General features: G+C 39.8%; 1 protein-coding gene across 1 annotated transcript in view; it reads right to left on the bottom strand.

Moving 5' to 3' along the window:
* LOC102536615 (pecanex 2) overlaps positions 1 to 20,966 on the bottom strand; it is a 236,173-nt gene that overhangs the window by 135,822 nt on the left and 79,385 nt on the right. The window contains exons 15-16 of the mRNA XM_072972392.1: positions 12,455 to 12,564; positions 11,169 to 11,265 (exon numbers count right to left, since the gene is read on the bottom strand). Coding sequence (XP_072828493.1) covers positions 11,169 to 11,265; positions 12,455 to 12,564 — 207 coding nt within the window. The remainder of the gene's footprint in view (positions 1 to 11,168; positions 11,266 to 12,454; positions 12,565 to 20,966) is intronic.

The raw sequence follows: 20,966 nt of genomic DNA, 5'->3' as shown, positions 1-20,966 counted from the left end.
CTCACTTGATATCTTCCCAAAGGGACACACTGGACGGACCGTTCACTACCTCCTGCTTGGGGAGTATCAAGGAAACTGGGGAAAGAGGAGGGGGAAGCAGAGATGCCGAGGGCAAGAAGAAAGGTTTTCTGTACATGCAAGAGGCATTAAGGGTCTTCTCTGCAAACCCAGATCAGCTGCAAGATGCCCGTGTCTGATAAACAAGGATGAAGCACTAATAATCTAGAGTTGGCTCCAGCATAGCTTGCATTTTAACGTGCACACAGCCTGGGGAGGCCAAACAGAGGCCTCTCACACATTTATTTGGCCCAGGAAAGATTTTCCATTTTAACTTACCAGTCAAACTGGGTAAAGGCCATTTCCAAATAATTTAAATATCTAGGTATCACGCACACATACACAGGAAATGAAATGTCGGTAACTTGCTAAGCATTTTCCATCACACAGAATTGTGGTGTGAGCAGGCATCAGGGCAAACAAAGAAAGTTAGACCAAAGAATGTTACTAACACTGCAGGTACGTGGAGAATGGCCTGTTAGCACTGTTAGGGTACAGTACCACTGACTCATAGAGCTAAAGGGGACATTAAGGGACCATCAGAGTTTTTCTTTCTGCAGAGGCCAGCTAGCTGCAGTACACCAACATGCCATACAGACACGAACAGTTTAAGGTATCACTCTGTTACCTGAAAACTCTGAACTCATCAATGTAAATATTATCAATGTATCATCTCAAAAAGGATTTATGCCTCTTAAGTCATTGTTTTGAATGTTATCTGTCAGAAAATCATACAGAATACACACCTTTTGTTTCCTTACATCCTCTCTCTTTTTCTTTTTCTACAAGCTATATATCTGTTTACCTACATCCCCTCCCCACCTTTTTCTTTTCTTGTCTTTCTTAAATTAAAAGGTGGAGCTTCTTGCAAGGCATGCTGCTGGCTTTCTGACTGAACTGACATCCAAAGTGACAGAAAGAAATCAGGAGGGCAACTTGAAAAATGATCAGAACCATCTGATGAAAAAGCAACAAGCCTTTGTTGGGGCAATCAATAATACAGTGAAGAGATACATTCTCAACATCAATGTATCAGTTACTGCAAAAGTTGTTTTGAATCTTCTATCTCAAAAGTTTACAACTCCCATAGGAGTATTGAATATGGGAGGGAAAGTGACAAACCAAATGCAATTCCAGATTTATTCTTAGTAATGGTAATCTGATTTTTGAGCAGGGAAACACCATTGGTTTTTAATTCTGAATCTATGAAAACATTTTAATAGTCAATACAGAAAAAAAATTTATTCTATATGTATTTTAGCACAATAGAGAACATCAGAAAAAAATTTGAGGTTCCAACCGCAGCCATGCAGTACTTAGACTGAGCAAAAGACCCAATCACATTAGGGATTTTTTAAAACATGATTTTTCTGAGACAATTGTACAATATTATGGGTTGACATCCCTCCGTTTGCATTTGACATTACACCACATCACAATCACACAGAAGGTTGCATTTTAAAAATATGTCTTCTGAAATCTTTTGATGTTCACATTTTTCTATCTTAAACGACTGTTTGCAACAGTTTCCACTTTGTGAAAACAGTTGAAACAATTGAACTTCCTGCTCAGTTATCTCCTCCCACTAGAGAGTGTGGACTTCAGGGCAAAGTCCTAGAAGTGGGGCCATGGGAACGCGCATTTCACATTTCCCAGACCAATTGCCAAACTACCATCCAGAGGTTACACAAATACCCACTGTTACCAGAAAGCAGCACAGCAAAATTCCCATTCCCCCACATGCTTGTTCACAGTGGGCTTTGTCCGCAGTTTTATCTTGCCAAACAAAAAGAGCCTAAGACCTTGGCACGCTATTAGGGATAAACCTTAGTGTTAAGCAGAAGGCAAGTTTGTGTGGCGACTCATTCTGTAAGAGGTCAGTGGGTTATTTTCATGTTTGGGTGACTTTTGTTCCCTCGAATAACCTTATCACAACGAGGACTCGGGGAATGAGTACCTGGGTAAGGAGGAACCCCTCCCTCCATCTGATAAGAGTTGTGAAAACTAAATCAGACAAGGTACATAAAATGACGGGCACCTTATGGGCACTCAGCCTAAGTTCCTCTTCTTCCTTTCAGCTCTGGGGCTAAGGCTGGGGACAAGACTGCGTAAGGAAGTCAGTCACAAAACCTGTGGTTTGAATCTATAAAATTTTTGTGATCAGAAGTTTTCTCAAAAATTTACTGTTAATAAACAGCAAAAATCCAGTTATCTCCCTTCATTCCAAACACTTAACAAAAGGCCACACCTTCCCAGAGGAAAGTCCTCTTAATTCCCTGCATCTTTAGGCTATGGAGACACGTTAAATTTTATCTCCTATTTTTCATTGACGTGATTTATGTCATTTAAAAATTGCTGAATGCTTCTCCAAAAGGAAGATATATTTTCCCCAAACATTCTAACTTAAAATTGTATCATATTTAATTGACCAATCATCCCTATTTAAAGGCAAAACAGTGGGCAACCAGGCCAAGTGCTGGGGTGGGGAGGGTTGCATTTCCAGGTTTCTTAAAGCAAGAGGATAAATGAGCTCAGGTTATTGTTAATTTTTTTCCACAGTTGGATGACATACAAGAAGTTCACTGACTTCTGTCAGTCATGAGTATCCCTTATAAATACAAACATTTATATAGCTTCTATTGATTAAAATGTTCTTTCCTCCCATTTCTTTTCTTTACTGTAATTTTAAACAGCCCTATTGAGATATAATTGATACATAAAAACCCTGCATGTGTATATGTGTGTATAGAAAAATATATGGTGTACAATTTGATGGGTTTTGACATATGCATAGCCCCATGAAACAATAATCATAATTAAGATAATTAGTATATTCATCATACCCTCCAAAATTTCCTCCCCTGCCTTTTCTAGTTTAATCTCCTTCCCTCCTCACTCTCCTCAGGCGAGCAATGTCTGGCTCCATCACAAGCCTGTTTTCATTTCCTAGAATATTATAAAATGGGATTGTAGACTATGGGTTTTTTTTTGGGGGGGGGGAGTCTGGCTTCTCTCACTCAGCATAATTATTCTAAGCTTAATCCATGTGTTGTCTGTATCAACATTCCACTCCTTTTCTTTGCTGTGTAATATTCCTTTGTATGGACATACCACAATGTATTAATCCATTCACCTGTGGATAGACATATGAGTTGTTCCCAGTTTGGGACTATTATAAATAAAACTACTATGAATATTCAAGGACATGTCTTGGGACATGTGCTTTCATTCATCTTGTGTCAAGACCTATTGATAGAATGAATGTTTGGATCCCATGGTGGTTTTAGCCTCAACACTTTAAGAAGCTGCCATGTAATCCTCCAAAGTTTCTGTAACCATTTCACATTCTCACTGACAGTCTGGAGGATTCCAGTTGCTTCATATCTTTGTCAGCACTTAGTGTAGCCAGTATTTTTCATTTTAGCCATCCCAGTGGCTGTGTAGTGCAGTGGTTCTCAACTGGGGACAATTTTACCTCCCATGGGACATTTGGCAATACCTGGGGACATTTTTCAGGTAATAAAAAGGAGTGATATGAGCATCTGATGGGTGGAGGCCAGGGACACAGCTAAAAATATCCTACAATGCAACAGGATAATACTTAACAACAGAGAATTATCAAGCACAGAGTGCCAATAGTGTGAGGTCAAGAAACCTTGATGTAGTGGTCTCTAATTATGGTTCTCATCTGCATTTCCCAATGGCTAATGATGTTGAGCATTTTTTAAGCACTTAATTTTTAAAATATCATTTACTATGGCATCAAAAATATGAAATATTCAGGGATAAATCTGATAAAAATATGTGAGACCTACATATGAAAAACTGCAAAAAATTGCTGAGAGGAACTAAAGAAATAAATGGAAAGATATACAATGTTCATGGATTTGAAGATTCAATATTGTTAAGGAGTCAATTCTTACCAAATTGATTTATACATTCAATTCAATCTTAATCATCCTAACAGGACTTTTTTTTTAGTAAACTGGCAAGCTAATTCAAAAATGTATTTGGAAATGCAATGGATCTAGACTAGGTAAAACAACTTTGAAAAGGAAGAACAAAGTTGGATACAAAGTTCAATACCTGGCTTCAAAAATTGTATGTGCAAAGCTACTGTAATCAGGTATTGATGGTAATGGCACAAAATATACATGGAGATCAACTGAACAGAATAAAAGATCCAGAAACAGACCAACACATAACTAGTCAATTAATTTTAAACAAAGGCATCACAGTAAAATGACACCTTTCCCTGAAATAAGGTAAAGAAAAAATTTCTCAACAGATACTTTTGGAACAGTTGGATAGCCATCTAAAAGAAAACAAAACAACAACAAAAAACTCACTGATGCTTATCTCTCATCACATACAAAAATTAACTCAATGTGCATCATAAAGCTAATTTAAACTATCAAATTTCTCAAGGGAAAGATAAGAGGAAATCTTAGTGACCTTGGGTTTGGCAAAGCTTTCTTAAATAGGACACTAAACAGTAGAACTGTAAAAGAAAAAAAACCACAAACTGAACTTTATGAAAGTTGAAAACATTTGTTCTCCAAAAGACATTGTTCTAGAATGCAAAGGCAACCCAAAGACTGGGAAAAAACATTTGCAAAACATACATCCAACAAAGAACTTTTATCTATCATATATAAATATCTTTACAATACAATAATAAGTCAAACAACTCTTCTCTACCCCCATACCTAGCTGCACATGGGCAAAAGTTCTAAACAGGTTCACCAAAGGAGATGGCAAATGGTAATTACTGAGCTTTTTACTCTTGGTTCTAATTAATAAAACCAAAGACCATTCTCTTAACATTGGTGAAAATAATACCAGTAAAATTAAAAGGAAATGATTTCCTTTTTTCCTACAGCCACCAAAAAGCACGTATTATTTTGCTCCCAAAATTTTATTCTTAAAAATATTTTTTAATAGGAATCTTGAAAGGCACCTGGACCTGAGAGATGGTTGCTGTGTTTTCCTGGCCAGTGTTTCTGCCTGTGAATGCTGAAACATAGTTCTAGATGTGACTGTGATGTATGTGGGCTTTTCTATAAATGTTTCATAAAGGTCTCATCTTAGTGTCCATATAATTTTCTACCTTTTTCAACAGTAGTTTCTCCTGTAAGCATTATAAATTTTGTAGTATAGACTTACTAATAGTCACTTAATGGCTAAATATTTTTCCATCTTGTGATGCCACACACATACAACATACATACACAAACAATGCCATAGTGGACACTCAAAGCATTAATTTAGTGAATGAAACTGACTGCAAACAGTTTCTAATTGCTAGATACTAGGTTTCATTCCATTTTTCACCCTAATGAATTAGGTTGTAATCATTACCTTTATACACCTAAACTTTTTTTTTCATATTTTTAATGAATTCTCCAGAAAAACTAAGACAAATAGATTTACTATATCATAGGTTATGAATATTTCACAATTCTTGATACATTATGCCTTACCAGATGATTGTAATAATTTACATAAGCACAAAAAATATCTAAGAGATCTTATCTTGTCACAACTGGCAATATCATTAATTTATCCTGTGCTAATTGAGTGGACCAAAAAATGTCAAATTTTAAAAATTGTTTCCCATTCTGTGGCTTGTTTTTTTTTAATCTCTTCTTGGTATTATTTGATAAATTGAAGGTCATAATTTTAATGAATTTGAATTTTTGTGTTAACAAAATTTTTTTCCTACCCTGATATCATAATGATATTTCCTTTATTATGATTCTAAGTGCTTCAGGGGTTCATCAACTCCTATTTAGATGTATAATTCACCTAGAATTGACTTTTAAGTATAGCATGACAGAGGAATCCTATTATATTCTGTTACTTATGAAGAACTTTATTTTTTATCATTCCATTTTCCCTTCTTTAAAGGGTTGGAACTTACGTGCTGTTTCTATTTCTTTAGTAGTTACACAAAACATTCCAACATGCAAACTTAACTTATCGAAGTCTAAATTTAATCAGTATTTTTATTCATCTCCTGGACATTACTAAGAACTTTCAAGTCTTGGAGTCCATTTTTCTTCTCATTCAAACTTGTATGTTATTGGAGTCACATATTTCAATACTACTTTATATTTTTTAAGACAACCATACACTCTCATTATGGTTTTATACAGGTAAAATTTATTTAGAGTTACTAATGAATTCTCCACTTTCTTTTCTATTGCTTTCTTGCAAATTAGATCTTCTGAGATCACTTTCCATGGAAGGCTATCCTTCACAATTGCCTTTAGTGAGAGCCTCTCAGCTTTTTTCTAAAATATTTTTATTTTGTCCTCATTCTGGAAAGATTTTTTCATTGGGCATAGAATTCGAGCTTGGCAGTTAGTTTCTTTCCAGAACTTTAAGCATGTAAAACAACTGGCTTCTGCCTTCTATTATGCTTTTGATAAGACAATTTTGGTTTGTCATTCCCTTGAATGTAATCTGTTCATTTTGTGTAACCAATTTAAAACGGTCTGTGTCTTTGGTGTACTGCAGTTTTACTGTGATTTGTCCAGTGTCGATACTTCTTTAATTTATTCTGTTTGTGATTCACCAGAATTCTTAACTCTCTAGATCAGTATCTTCCATCAATTATGGTAAATACTCAGATATTATCTCACCAAATATTCATTAGACTTCAGTCTCTCCTTTTTTCCTGGAATTCTGATTAGATATATGTTAGATCTTCTTTCTCTTTCCTTCACATCTATTCATCTCTGTTTTATATCTCCTAATTTTTTGTCTATCAGTGTTGCATTCTGGATACTTTCTTCTGTCTTTATCTTTCAAATTACTAATTCTCTCTTCAGAGATATCTAATCTGTGCATATGTGTGTGTGTGTGTGTGTGTGTTTACTTTAACTGCTTTATTTTGTTTGTTTGTTTGTTTAAGAAGGTCTTTTTGGTTCTCTTTCAAACAAATGGGATTATTTTAAATATCTTCTATTGTCTATAGATTTTTAAGCCTTTTATTTCTTTAAAAATAGTAAGTATAGTTGTTTGAAAATCTGTACCTGATAGTTCCAATAGCTGAAGTATTTGCAAACCTGTTTTTGCTGGTTCTTTGCTTCTCTGTGTAGTTTTAAATTCTTTACTGAAAGCTGCTCATATCTCTTGGAAAATGGTTTTGGGAATACTTGGAGACCTAGGAGGAAGGAACCTCTGGAGAGGATTCACATGGAGTTTTTTGTTTGTTTATTTTGTTGTGAGGTTCAGTTGGGGACCACTTTAAACTATATTCATTAATTGAGGGAGTCTGTGCCATCCAGATGTCAGGACTGCTACTGCAAGTCCATGGAAAGCTACAACATTTTAATGATTCTTTTGTTGTTAAGTTCACCCCTGGAGTGGGTTTGCATGCATTCCCTTGGCACTGAGGAGAATGGAATGGATTCCCTCCAATTCATCCTTCTGCTGAGAGTGGGTCCCCTAGTGCCCTGGCTTGATGAGCAGATGGTCCCCTTGGACACCCACTCTGGGAGGGCTTGGGCGTTCATTTCTCTTCCCCACCATTTGAGGGTTGAAAATGAGGCTCCGGGTCCCCTGGTTAGGCAGATGTCCAGGATCCCTTGTTCATTTAAATTTTGACTTGGTAATTCCTTATTACTTTGTCAGTTTTCTGTCACATTTAAGAAAGTTTCTTTTTATTCAGAGTTTTCAGTTTTAATCAGCAGAGTTTGGTTATAGTAATTTAGTCTGCCATAATTTCAGAGATTGAAAAGTCTCATTTGCTCTGTCTTTCTCTCTGTGACTTACACTGGTGTCTTGTGAGGGACTAGTACACAAAATGCTTTTCTCCTTCCCACTGCTAAACAATTACCTCAGTACCATACACTGAATAATCAATACTTGATTGTGACATTTAATTTTCACATAGTACACCCATATAAGTAATCTGTCTCCTTTCTGTGTTTTATCAATCTCATTCTCTAATCTTGGATGAGACTCCTATTTTGTCCTGATTACTCAATCTCTATAATGTACTCTTAAACCTCAAAGTGCTAAGTTCCTCTTCTTATTCTTCTTTTTTCAGATTTTTTAAAGCTATTATTAACTGCTGTTCTTCTAAATGAATGTTAGAATTATTTCCTCAAGTTGTGAATATAATTCCTTTGAAACTGCTTTGAACTATATTAAACCTATAAATTTATTAGAAAGAATTGACATTTAATAAATCTCAGTCTTTCCATCCAAAAATCAGGTTGTGTCTGTTTATCACTGCTTATTCAAAACTTTGTTTGCATTCTAATAGACTGCTAGTTTCCTTTATTTCTGACACTACTTGTTAAAATCATTCCCATTATCAATTCGGACATCTTGTTTCTATTGTGAGTTCAATCATGCTTCTACTACATCTTCTATGGCTGTTTCTGATGTGTTAGCTTGCCCTTGATTTTCTAAATTTTTTTTTTGTCTCCAGTGGTATTTATGAATTCTCTTCTTAATTACAGTCGACTTTAATAAACTTTTCTATGCATTCTATATGATAGAATAATGTAATCCATATGTTTTTTTCTCTTTCAGGGCTTAACACTAGCCAGAACTTCTAAAACAATACTCAATAAGATTAATGCTTTGGTGCCCATTTCAATGATGAATCCATGCATGTTTAGCTAATAACTATATTAGTTCTTAGTACATTGAAAGCTTTAAATCCACTGTGGCATTTTATTAACACTTCATGCTCCAATTCTAAAAAGAAGCTTAAGACGTCCTGGTCCAGTACTACACATCCAGCAGATTTAGACAGCACAGGGCTTGAAAAAATCTAGATGACCCAACCAATTGTTGCAAAGAAGCTGTTTAAATCATATAGATAAAAATTAGATAGCTTTGTTTCTTGTTTCTACATACAATGAAAGTAACAAATCTGAGTGTGATGAAAAGGGTGTGGAAAGTGGTGAAAATGATTGAAGGTAAAAATGGAAAGACCATGCTGATTAGACATATAGAGAAAGACTTACCTGGCAAAGCCCTAGTGGAAAGTTTAAATTTTTATTAACTCTTGAATTGTGGTAATAAACGTGTGTGTAACTTGTGTTACTCATATGAGACAAGCCCACTGATGGAGCTCTAGGTACCTCTGTTTCTAAATCAATGTCCTTTAAAGCACCTGAATGGTGGGTCTGTGGGTCACCTGAACAGAATCCACCTGGGTGGACAGTCTCATATATATGCAGACCCCCAGACCCTACCCCAGACCCAGTACATCAGAACAGGAGGAAGGGCTGGAAAACTGATCGAATGAGGGCCCCTAGGGGCTTCTTATGCAGACTAAAATGAAAGAAGAGAGAGAGAGAAAGAGGATAAGAGGGTCAGAGAGAGACATAGATAAAATCAGAGGCAAGGAGGGAAAATTTACACTTGCACCATGACACAAAGGTTTTATACGTCAAACTGTGAAAGCTGAACCTGAGTGCACCACTGAAATATTATAATTAGATGAGAAGACGTTTCAGAGAAATGAACACACACGTCATATTAAATCACCTACAAGTGATGTGCTCTCTACTGTACGAAGCATTTCAAAGTATATTAAAACCAAGTAAGGCAACGCCTAACCCACTGAGGTTAATCACACCAATGTGATGCTGTCAGGGTCTGCTAGGGAGGTTTCCTGTCAGACTTCATTGCCAGTCATACATTATTTTCCTGCAATAAATCAGAAGGCATCCTCATCAAGGGTCATATCGGGGGGATAGTTTTTTCCACAGATACCCACGTGAAACTCTTGGGTGGATGTCCAGCCACCCTATGGCTTTACAGAAATTGATCTGGGAATGTGAGTTTGGTCTTGTCCTTGTAAGTCCCCTGGTGTAAACATTAGACAGCAGGCTGTTGATGCCACGTTTGAGTGTCAAATGTCTTCTTTCTTTATTAGCTGCCATCTCGTCAGCCCTGGAAGCTTCCCCTCACACCTGACTTTTCAGTGTATCTCAGCTTTTTAAATTAATGATGCAGTTATACAGTGCTGAATGTCAGTTATATCTCAATAAAACTGGAATGCAAAAACTAAACTAAACTAAATTAATGACCCATACCCTTATTCTTAGTAAGTGATTTCTGTTTTGACGCCTTCTGGTGACAGGCCTTAATGCTTGGGTTTAGCTCGGATTGTAACCACGCCCACAGGCACAGACGGCTGAGCATGAACTCTCAAAAATGTTACCATGTTGGCTATGAGTCCCACACATGTCTTGAGACAGTGGATTGCAATTTAACTCCTCTAAATCCAACGGAATGTACTGACCACCTACTATGCGTGAGGCACTGGCTGCCCTGGAGAACAAGCCCAGTGAGACATGGCTCCTGGTCAAAGAGTTTGCAGTTAATAACCACGAACTGCTTTTCCTTTGATCTGTCATCCTAAAAAGCACAGGAAAAGCATGACTGAGAGACATCGGACTGCTCCACACTCAATACTCAAAATGAATGGGAGATGACGTAATCCACGAGCATTGCTTCTCAAAGTATTAATGTTTGGAAGTTGAGACCAAAGAGATTCACCTGCTCAAAGGATGTTTGAAACTGCCCTAAGCCATTTCCTGGTGAACAGAGAAACAGCATCATTCTTTCACACTCTTTCATTCTCTTCTTCCTTCTTTCTTTTCCTCCCTCCGCTCCCTCTCATGTGCTCCAACCAGTACGGTGGCACCTTCTTCAACATCCCAGTCCAAAGCCCAAGCGCCCCTCACAAGGGCTGTGTTGATGTCAACCTTGAACCAAAAGACCCCAGAAAGAGTGCCTGAGCTCAGCATGAGGCTGAGGCAGAAGAAGTGGAGAGGAACCTGTGGGGGGCACATCAGGGATGCAGTTTGGCTGAATGTTTAACTGACTAGCGTTTATTCGTGCACATCCTGCCTACTGTTTGGGGCCAGTAGTAGGTGGAATTGTCTGAATGTGGTTCATCTGAACATCCAGACAAACTGCATCAACCGAGGACCCAGTGAGCACCTGTGGCAGGTGGACACAGCATCCTCCTTCGAGAGGCTCAAAGGGTCCACACCCAGCAGGCAGCTCAATGGCCTGGTCCACACCGAGTCAAGGGATGCCCTTGCACACGGTACACAACACAAATGTCTCACCACAGAATCTTTCATCTTCTTGGGGAGAGGGTCTTCAGGCGACTCTTCCAGATTTTGATGTAAAAGTTTATGAAACAATCTGCATTGAATAAAGGACCTGAAAATGGAAGAACACACAGGTTTTACTTTTTAAAATATGTGCCTCTTCCAAGGTTTGAGGGAAACAACTTCACCTGAGACCCCCACACTCACAGATGCCAAAGCTAGCACTGTCTCCTTTAAATAATTCATAACAAAGAAAAAGAGGTGCATGTTCAAATGATCACAAGGACCATGTCTGGATTTGCAAGTTCCATCCTGATTAAAGCTATCAAGGACCACAGGAGTATCGGTACCCCTCACTGTCAATAGCTGGCTCACGGAGAAACTTGTTACATCCATGCACGTGAGGATTCGTTGTATCATGAAGATTCTCTGCTTCAGCCAGCCCATTCACCTTCATTCTCATAGGGTAAAATGTTTAACGAGGAAATCTGTACAAATCATATTTAACTTTTCCCCATTTTTCCATGCCTTCCATCTTCCTGCACTTGGCAGCCTAAAATTATGTTTTTTTCTGGGCCCCAAACAGTTACAGTTCTCTGAAGTCAGTATCTTCCCTAAGGTTGGACAAATTACATGAGCCGATTGATACTTGACTGGATTGATCGACTGATATCTGCAACTTTGGCATCACACAAAGGGTTTTCCGTTCCAAAGTGGATATTTTATCAAAGACTTAAAAGATACAAATATATAGAAAGTTGGAAAGTATATTTTCAAATGACTAAGGGTGATTATCAAATACATTTTAGAACTTTGGCACAGACTTCAGTTTAAACCCAGAAGGCACTGGCCATACTGAGAACAAAAAAGAACAGAGCAGAAGAAAGTCTTGGTCCCCCCAGGGGAGCTGCCTGGTATAAAGGCAGTGATGCGGCTTGGTGGACCAGGAGACAGCACTTGCTGTAGTTGGTGTTTCTCACAGAGCTCACCAAGGGGAAGTCGAAAGCAGTGCTTTGGTGCTGTGGCCATCTGTTGCTGGCATTGTGAGTTTTAATCTGAAAGCATCAGAGCAAAGGTTAAATGTTCCCTAGACAATGACCCCTGGTTTTCATTAGATTCTGGTTAGTCCTGCATTTCTCCCCCATTGCCCAGTGACAAGTTAAACAGAGAAACAGTCCAACCACCATGATGAGTACTTGGTGAGAGAGCGAGGCTGCAGGACCCACGAACAGCTGTGTGTGTGTGTGTGTGTGTGTGTGTGTGTGTGTGTGTGTGTGTGTGTGTCTGTGTGTGCTACTCACAGGAGAACAGAGGGGTCGCTGCTCTGTCTGCTCAGATGATAGGAGAGTGCAACCATGAGGCCACAGAAGGCTGAGAAGAGCGCTGGGATGTGCTGTGTGCTCCAGGGTTCCTAAGCAAAAGATCAGAGAGCCAGGTCACTCCACGGCTGGGAGTGGAACAGCAGCACTGTGCTCCAGGAAACGCTTACAGGGCATCCCCAAGGTCCAGCTGGATGGACGTGGCATCCTCTGATCACTCCCGCCAGGGGACTAAAAGCACCTGATGGCCACCCAGAAACCTTGCCCGTTCGTGTCCAGACATTGCTTTTGACACAGGATGGGTGCAGGGGGAGAGGGAGGCATTTCAAACGAATTATGTATATTTCTGAGATTACATTAATTTCATCTTTCCTGAAACTAAGTTTAGCATTTTTATAAGCTGTAACATTAAACAGTATTGCCTCTTTTGAATTCAATATAATACTTAGCAATGATTGTCAGAATCGTATTTCTTGTTTATTTAATCAACAGCTTAAAAGATATAAGACATGCAAACACGGTGTAAGAGACCAAACTGAGCAGCGGGCGGAAACGAAAATTCAGTAGAAACTAAAGACAGTCCCTTGAAAAAAGAGAAAAAATAATTTGAAACGAAAACAGCAAGATACTTCACAGTTAATCACATAGGTGCACAGATGCCTGTAACTAACTCCCTGTACAGAGTGAGGAACAGAGGCAGGGAATACGCGGTCCCACTGTGGGCAGCATGGTGACTGGGGGCCCAGCCTTCCTTCCAGACACAAGCACGTCTTCGTGCACAAAGAAGAAAATTTCTCTACATTTAGCCTTTCCAACCTCCATCAACAGAATCCGCCCATGCCTTCCAGAGGCTGCATCTAGGAAAGGACTCCAAGACTTCTCTCTTAAGATTGTGATGCCCTAACTTACCGAGTGTTTTATTTGAAATGAATGAGTTGTGCATTACACTTCAAATTAAAAATTCAAGTGAATGCAGACACAGAAAACCAACTTATGCTTACCAAAGGGGAAATGGGGTGGGGAAGGGATAAATCAGGAGTTTGGGATGAGCAGATACAAACTACTGTATATAAAATAGATACACAAGAAGGTCCTACTGTTCAGCACAGGGAACTATATTCAATATCTTATAATAAACCACAATGGGAAAGAATATGAAAAAGAATATATCTGTACGTAGGTAAAACTGAATCACCTGGCTGTACGTTAGAAACTAACACAACATTGTGAATCAATTGTACTTCAATTTGAAAATATTAATTAATTAATTAATTTAAAAAAACTACAAGTGAATGAGTTAAGTGTGCCCATGTTATATTTGTAACTGCTAAGATATGCTGGAGAAACAAATGTTACACTCAGTGAAACGAGGGATTTTATTTTCTCACACCTCCGCTTTCTAGCAATTAAAATGCATTACTTTTTTTAAAAATTATTATTTGTTATTGAAGTGTAGTCTATTGACAATGTTAGTTTCAGGTATATAGCAAAGAGATTCAGTTATACATACATATTTTTTTCACATTCTTTTCCATTACAGTTCATTACAGGGGATTGAATATAGATCCCTGTGCTATACAGTAGGACCTTGTTGTTCACCTACTTTATACACGGCAGTGTGTTTCTATTAATCTTCAACTCCTTATCTATCCATCCCCAACCCTTTCCCCACTCTGGTAAGCACAGCTTATTTTTTTCTATGTCCACGAGTCCATAAAGTACATGTCTTTTCTCTCTGCCCCAGTGAAGGTCCAGGACCCAGGAGAGCAGCACCTGGAGGGGAACTGAAGGGAGTCAGCCTCACGAGGCATCAGCAGCTAGACAGTCAGGAGGTGAGCCTCTGGGAGACCCGCCCTCCAAGCCTCTCAGATCAGCATCCCAGAGTGAGCACTGTGCAGGGACTCTCCCAGGTCCTTAAGACATGGCGGCTGCACCATTATTTTCCTGACTCTGTGCTGACATCCTCCCCATCAGCTTTGCCAACAAGTTTCAGCACGGTGATGATAAAAGCATTCTCCTCCTCCCTCTTCTCTTCCCTTTGGAGTTTCCTTCAGCAAAGGCCAAGTTGAGGGGTGCTTCCTCTTTCCTCAGGCCAACCCTCTCCTGTAATCCCCAAAGCCCTCCTCTTAGTCCACAGACATCCCCTAGATGGAGGACAGACACCTTCTCTTTTCACTGGTTCCCTCTGCCCTGCCTATAATAAAGCTGAAGTTGCTGATATCTTTTAGAAATACAAAGGTCCACTTCCCGCAGTTACCCTGCAAAGCCACGGGGTCCCTCCCCTCTCCTTTGGTGCCCACCCAGCCTGGCCAGAGGCTCCTCCCCAGCCAGCGCTCTGCCACTCAGGGCACTTCCCACAGGTGCAGCACCTCCTCACAGCATGAGACACGAGCTGGGCAGACCTGGATTCAAATCCTGGTCTTGCCAGGGATGAGCTGTGTGGCCTTGGCTAAGTGACTTAACATCTCTGAGTGCTAGGTAAGTTTCCTTTTGTTTAGAAAGGGAAAATAATGCATACTCAAGGGTTGCTGTGAGGGTACTCTTCTGTACCCTGGGCCCTTTTTGTTGAAGTCTTTGGTATGGGAGGGTTCAAGGTGGCCCCCACTGGGTGACTGGTATCCAGTGCTCTGAGCCAGACAGTCCTGAGCCATCTCCACTCCACCACCCACACAGTCAGCTGATGTTCATGTGTAATTGATACATCTTTCAATACATCTCCAATCTGTCCCTCCCTTTCACTGCAGCCTACTGGGTAAGGCATCCACTGTTTCCCTCTGGGACTATTGTTAACAGCTTCATAGCAGCCTCCATTCCTACCCAGCTCCACAGACCCCACAATTCATCCTCCATGGAACAAAAGAGTGGTCCTCCTCCCATAACAGGCAAATCAATCACATTATTGCCCTCACTAAGTACTTCTCAGTGATTACTCATCACCTACAGAAAAAGAAATCTACTCCATGGGAAGCTACATAAGCCAGTTATCATCAGGCCCTGGCTCAATTTTTCAGCCTCCCTCCTCACATTTAGGATATGCACAGCAGCAAAACCATAGATGCATTGCTTCCTGGCCCCCTGCCTTTACACACAAAGCTCCTTCTGCCCAGAGGGCTCTTCCATTCTGGCCCCACTCCACTCCTTGCTACCCGGTGAACTCCTACTCATACTTCAGTGCCCATAATTAGAAGTCCCACATGCTTGGTGCTATTTCCCTGACTTCCCAGGCAGATAGAAGCTCTCCCCCTTGCATCAGAACCACCTTTAAACATGTCTACTTCTGCATTTAAGATATCTCACCCCTGTTACTCATGGGCATGGGTAGGACTTGGCCCTCTGGACTCCTGGGGGAGGGGCAGTTTGCATCTCTCTTTTCTCTATACTTGGCACAAATGTCAGCATATCACAATATCCGACTATGTTTCTGTTTTTGTAATTACATCAGTCCCTCTCCTATGACCCATGTGGAAAAAAAGTTTCAGCAAGAAAAGAGGATGAAGACATTAAGAAGTTCAAAATGTGAACCAGGCAGTGCAATGTCAAGGAAATTATTAGCCTATCAGATAAAAGGTATCCCTTGACCTTAAAACTATTTTTTTTCACTCAAACAGCACCCTAAATAACAGAACATTTATTCTGGAACTTAGGATTTTTATTCTTCCCTAAAAGCCCATTCATCAAACATTTATTGGCCCCCTACCCTGGTTCAGGCATCAAGGAGCAGACCTCTGAGGAGAACAAACTAGAATAAATCATCCTAAAATTTATACGGAATCACAAAAGACCCAGAATTGCCAAAGCAGTCCTGAAGAAAAAGAATGAAGCTTGAGGAATAACCCTCCCAGACTTCAGACAATACTACAGAGCTACAGTCATCAAAACAGCATGGCATTGGTACAAAAACAGACATATGCACCAATGGAACAGAACAGAGAGCCCAGAAATGAACCCACATACCTATGGCTGGTAATCTTCAACAAAGGAGGCAAGAATATACAATGGAGAAAAGACAGTCTCTTTGGCAAGTGTTGGGAAAGCTGGAAAGCAGCGGGTAAACCAATGAAGTTAGAACACTCCCTCTCATCATAGACATAAATAAACTCAAAATGGCTTAAAGACTTAAACACAGGACAGGACACCATAAATGCCCTAGAAGAAAACACAGGCAAAATATTCTCTGACACAAATTGTAGCAATGTTCTCCTAGAGCAGTCTTCCAAGGCAACAGAAATTAAAGCGAAAATCAACAAACAGGACCTAATCAAACTGATAAGCTTTTGCACAACAAAGGAAACCAACAACAGAATGAAAAGACAGCCTACAGGATGGGAGAAAATATCTGTAAGTGACGAGAACAGATACAGGCGTCTGGGGAGGGAGGGACATACCAGTCACTGCAATGAGGTAAGACAGGGGGTGGACACCGAGGTGCCTGGTGCTGGGTGATCACTGACCAGGGAGCAGAGGCTGGAAGTGAGTCCAGGGAGGGGCATTTAAGTGAAGCCCAGCACAGAAAAGATGCCAGAAAACACAATCCTTCCCCACAGGGGCTTCTGGGAGGTCCAAGATGGGTTTTGGGGGTGCCGTGGGTGGATGGAGCTGACCCCACAACCTCATGGATACATCCCCCCACCCCGCTCTGGACACCCACCTGCAGCTTCTCTTGTTTCATTCCACACTTGGCTGTTACAAAAACACACAAAAAGTTTTCCCAAAGTGAAAAATCCACTACATTCTCTTTCCTCCCACCAATTTCCCTGCCAACACTAGAAAAAAAATCACTCTGAGAAGGATTTAGTAACCATGACCGTGGAAATAACAGACCCTGCACGGAACAAGTTAAAATCAGATGAATAGGCTTTGACAGAAGTGGGTTCCAGGCTCATCACTTCCTGGAATGAATGATTCTGTAGAAGGTACTTAACTTCTCCGCTGCTCAGCGTTCACTTCTGTAAAAAGGTGACAAAGATAACTTTCTTGAACTATTGTTGCAATGACTCAATGAGATTTGAAATGGCCTTGCACACTGCAAAGTTCTGTGTCAATGTCAATTTTTTATTAATTGGAAAAGAAAGGGCATCTGTGATGGATGGTCTTTGCAGACAATAAACAAAGCCAAACTAAATATACTTAAATAATTAAGTTTGTGTACTTTTATTCACCCAATTTCCGTCACCTAATTCTCCACTCATTTACTCTCTACTTAATTAAATCTCTACAGTGCGAATTCAAAAGGTCAGCCACCCCTCCCAGTCCTGAGAGACCCTCCCTCTTTACCTACTAAAAGAGCAGTTGGTAGAAAATTCTTTCAAGAAGAAGGGTAGCAAGGAGTCTATATTCCAGGTGTAGCTTTGTGTGTTTCCTGGCACAGTCTCAGATCTCCACACCACTCTTTCTTACAAGAAACCCAGGTTCGCCTGAGCTTGGGCAGAGTGTAAAAAGGCAGCCCCCACCACCCCGCGCTGGGCTTCCTAGGCTGTCTACTGGAAACACCCTTAAGCTCCAAGTTTTTAACCTCGTTCCTTTTTCCAACAGATAACAATTATTTATATCCAATTAGGAGGCAAATTTCTCAGGGAAGCAAGGATACGAAAGACTACATGGATATACACACAAGTTATTATTTCACATTTAGAATGCCAACTTTTGCAAAACCATGCCATCTTCAGGGAGGATTATTTTGGACTTGGAAAAAGATCTCATAACTGAGATCACCTCACCCCTTCAAATTATTGGTCAAGTAACACGACAGGGCAAATGGAAGAGACTTAACCAAGGTGTAGGACCAGGCCCCTAGTTCAGTGCCCTGTAGGAACCTGCATCCGAGCATGGCCTGGATGTGCTGCAGGATGGGTACTAATTCTAAAGGCACCATTCAAACATATATATGAAGTTCAGAGGAACCGACGAAAGAACGGGAGAAAATACATTGAAGGGAAATGACCTTCATGGTTTATCAACCCATAATTTCCTGCACTTGGAAAGAGAGGCAACAGGGTGCCATTGACTCTGAAAATAAAACTAAAAGAAACAAACATATTAAATAAATAAACAACAAGGTCCTACTGTAGAGCACAGGGAACTATATTCAATATCTTGCAGTGACCTACAATGAAAAAGAACATGAAGAGGAATCTATGCATGTATATGTATGACTGAAATATTATGCTGGACACCAGACATTGACACAACATTGTAAACTGACTAGACTTCAGTTTAAAAAACAAACAAACAAACAAGCATACGAACAAAAACCTAAAGGAAATAAGCTTTAACACCAGCGAGGGAATCTGGGTGTAATTTATGGAAGAAATTTCCAACATCGTTGATTCAATAAAGGACGCTTAGGGAAATATTAGCATTTCCTCTTCCCAAATTACTTTTAGGCACAGGTATTTTCCATGGAGAGTTAAGAGACAAGCTGTCTGAAAGAGAAGGAAGGAGGAGAAACTTACTGAAAGCTTTTCTTCCTCATGCTTTCCTTGCATAGGAACTGTTTTACCAGCTCTTCAATTGAACACATACACACGACTAAATAAACTGACTATGAGATGGAAATATTCAGAATCCTTTTACGGAATTAAGATTTGGTGGGGGGCGGGGGGGAACACTACAAGAGAAACTGTCTCTTTGTCTCTTTTTTTCATTTCCTTCTCCTTAGTCTCACAATCACTCTCCAAGCTGTTCAGTCCCTCGTCACCCCACCTGCTTCTCCTCTCCAGGGTCTAAGGCTGTCTCCCCTGCCCCGCCCTCCCCAGCAGGTCTGCCCTGCACAGGCGGGAATCTGATGAATGAACAACAGTGAGCCTGGTGGAGATCTCCCCAGCCTCAGGAGCATCTAGGAGCCAAACTTCCAGTGGGACTTGAACTTGTCAAGTCAGAAATAGAGTAAAAAAAAAAATGCATTTGAGGATGTTTTTATTTTAATTTTTATTTGAGGATAAAGAAGAAAATATGGACACTTGAGGAAGAAGAGAACCACTGACCTAAAGTGAGATTTTGAAAGAAAACGAGCAAATACACTGGGTACTTGGAAAGATTAAGTTCAGTGGTCAAACAGCCTCGTTTCTGCAAAAAGGAGCAGAAAGGAAGAGAGGAAGCACAGCAGTGACTTATACTTCTCGTGGCTTTTTAAAAAATAAATGTTCATATTTTAAACATACATGTATTAGTCTTGAATTTCGTTATATATACAAATTATATATAATTTATTTTACTTACACACAGACACACAAATGCATACATGTATATTTATACAAATAAATATGCATGTATACATATACACACAAATATGTACATTTTTTAGAGGGAGATAAGGTTTGAAACTATCACCCACTGGTAATGAAGTGTATTCTCTGTGACAGTTTGCCTTGAAATTAACACCCCTAATTGCATTGAGAGGTGTCTCATGGGCCCCTGAACTGAGGAGAGATACGGATTGATGAATGCTGGCTTCATTAAACTCCCAGAGGTTTTGAAATATTTTATGAGGTAGAAATAAAAGTGTCTAATAGTCCTACAATTCTCTGGTAGATTTCATGTGCATTTGGGAATTCTTTTGATGAAAATGCATTGGGAACTTCAGCTTTGTGAAAAAGTACTCTCTGAAGACAGTTTTCATCTTGGTAATATTTTTCTTCGAAATTTTAGACATCTCTGCAATGGAATTTATAGCACAGACTAACTGAAGGTTTGGTGATAAAGTGAATGCAAACAGACCAAATTCTTAGGTTGCTATTCCCTTCCTATCAGTTCACACAAAGGAAAAGCAATGGATTTTTTTTAAGCCCATTAAACATCAGGCGTTTCTGAGATCCAAGTTTTCCTACATCTTAAAATAAGATCTAGATCATATCAATTCTATTTCTAGGTCTCTTTAGACATGAATCTCATCTTTATGTAAAAGGAGCTCTGTGCCCCCGAAATTCCAGAAACTCAGTAAGATCGGATATGTCTCCCAGTCCTCGTACTGTGTGCTCTGTTCAGATGTCACTGCAATGGGTCACCATGTGGCCGGCGGGCACTTGTGAGCATGCACTGGGCACCCTCGGGGCTCCCCCAGCACCCAGTGCTCATCCCATAGCAGCCCCTGCTGATATCCCCCAGGGATCCTGAACACCCTGAAGGGACCCCCAGTGCCTATCACTGAGCCTAATTCAGAGCAGCCAGTCAATACGTGTTCAGTAGATAAATGATCGTAATCCCAAATATGGTGCATCAAACTTCACGGTCTACTCAAAATAAGTTTTTCTTAATTCACATTCTTTTTCATTTTGGTGGAAAAACAGCCTATGTTGATGATTCAAGACGATTTTTCTTTTAGGAAATGGGGGGAAATGAGCTCATTAGCTAGCAAGGAAGATTGATAGGTAGCATCCAAACTTATCTACATCAACATAAAAAAATATCGATACACACACACATGAACTTTTTAGAAAAAAATTTACTTTCTTTCCCATAGCCTTCTTCTCAGTCACCTGCATTCATTCAATCCAGA

Source organism: Vicugna pacos, chromosome 11 (genome assembly GCF_048564905.1).
Source record: "Vicugna pacos chromosome 11, VicPac4, whole genome shotgun sequence".
Classification (NCBI taxonomy): Eukaryota; Metazoa; Chordata; class Mammalia; order Artiodactyla; family Camelidae; genus Vicugna; species Vicugna pacos.
This window is presented reverse-complemented; position numbering and strand designations above follow the sequence as displayed.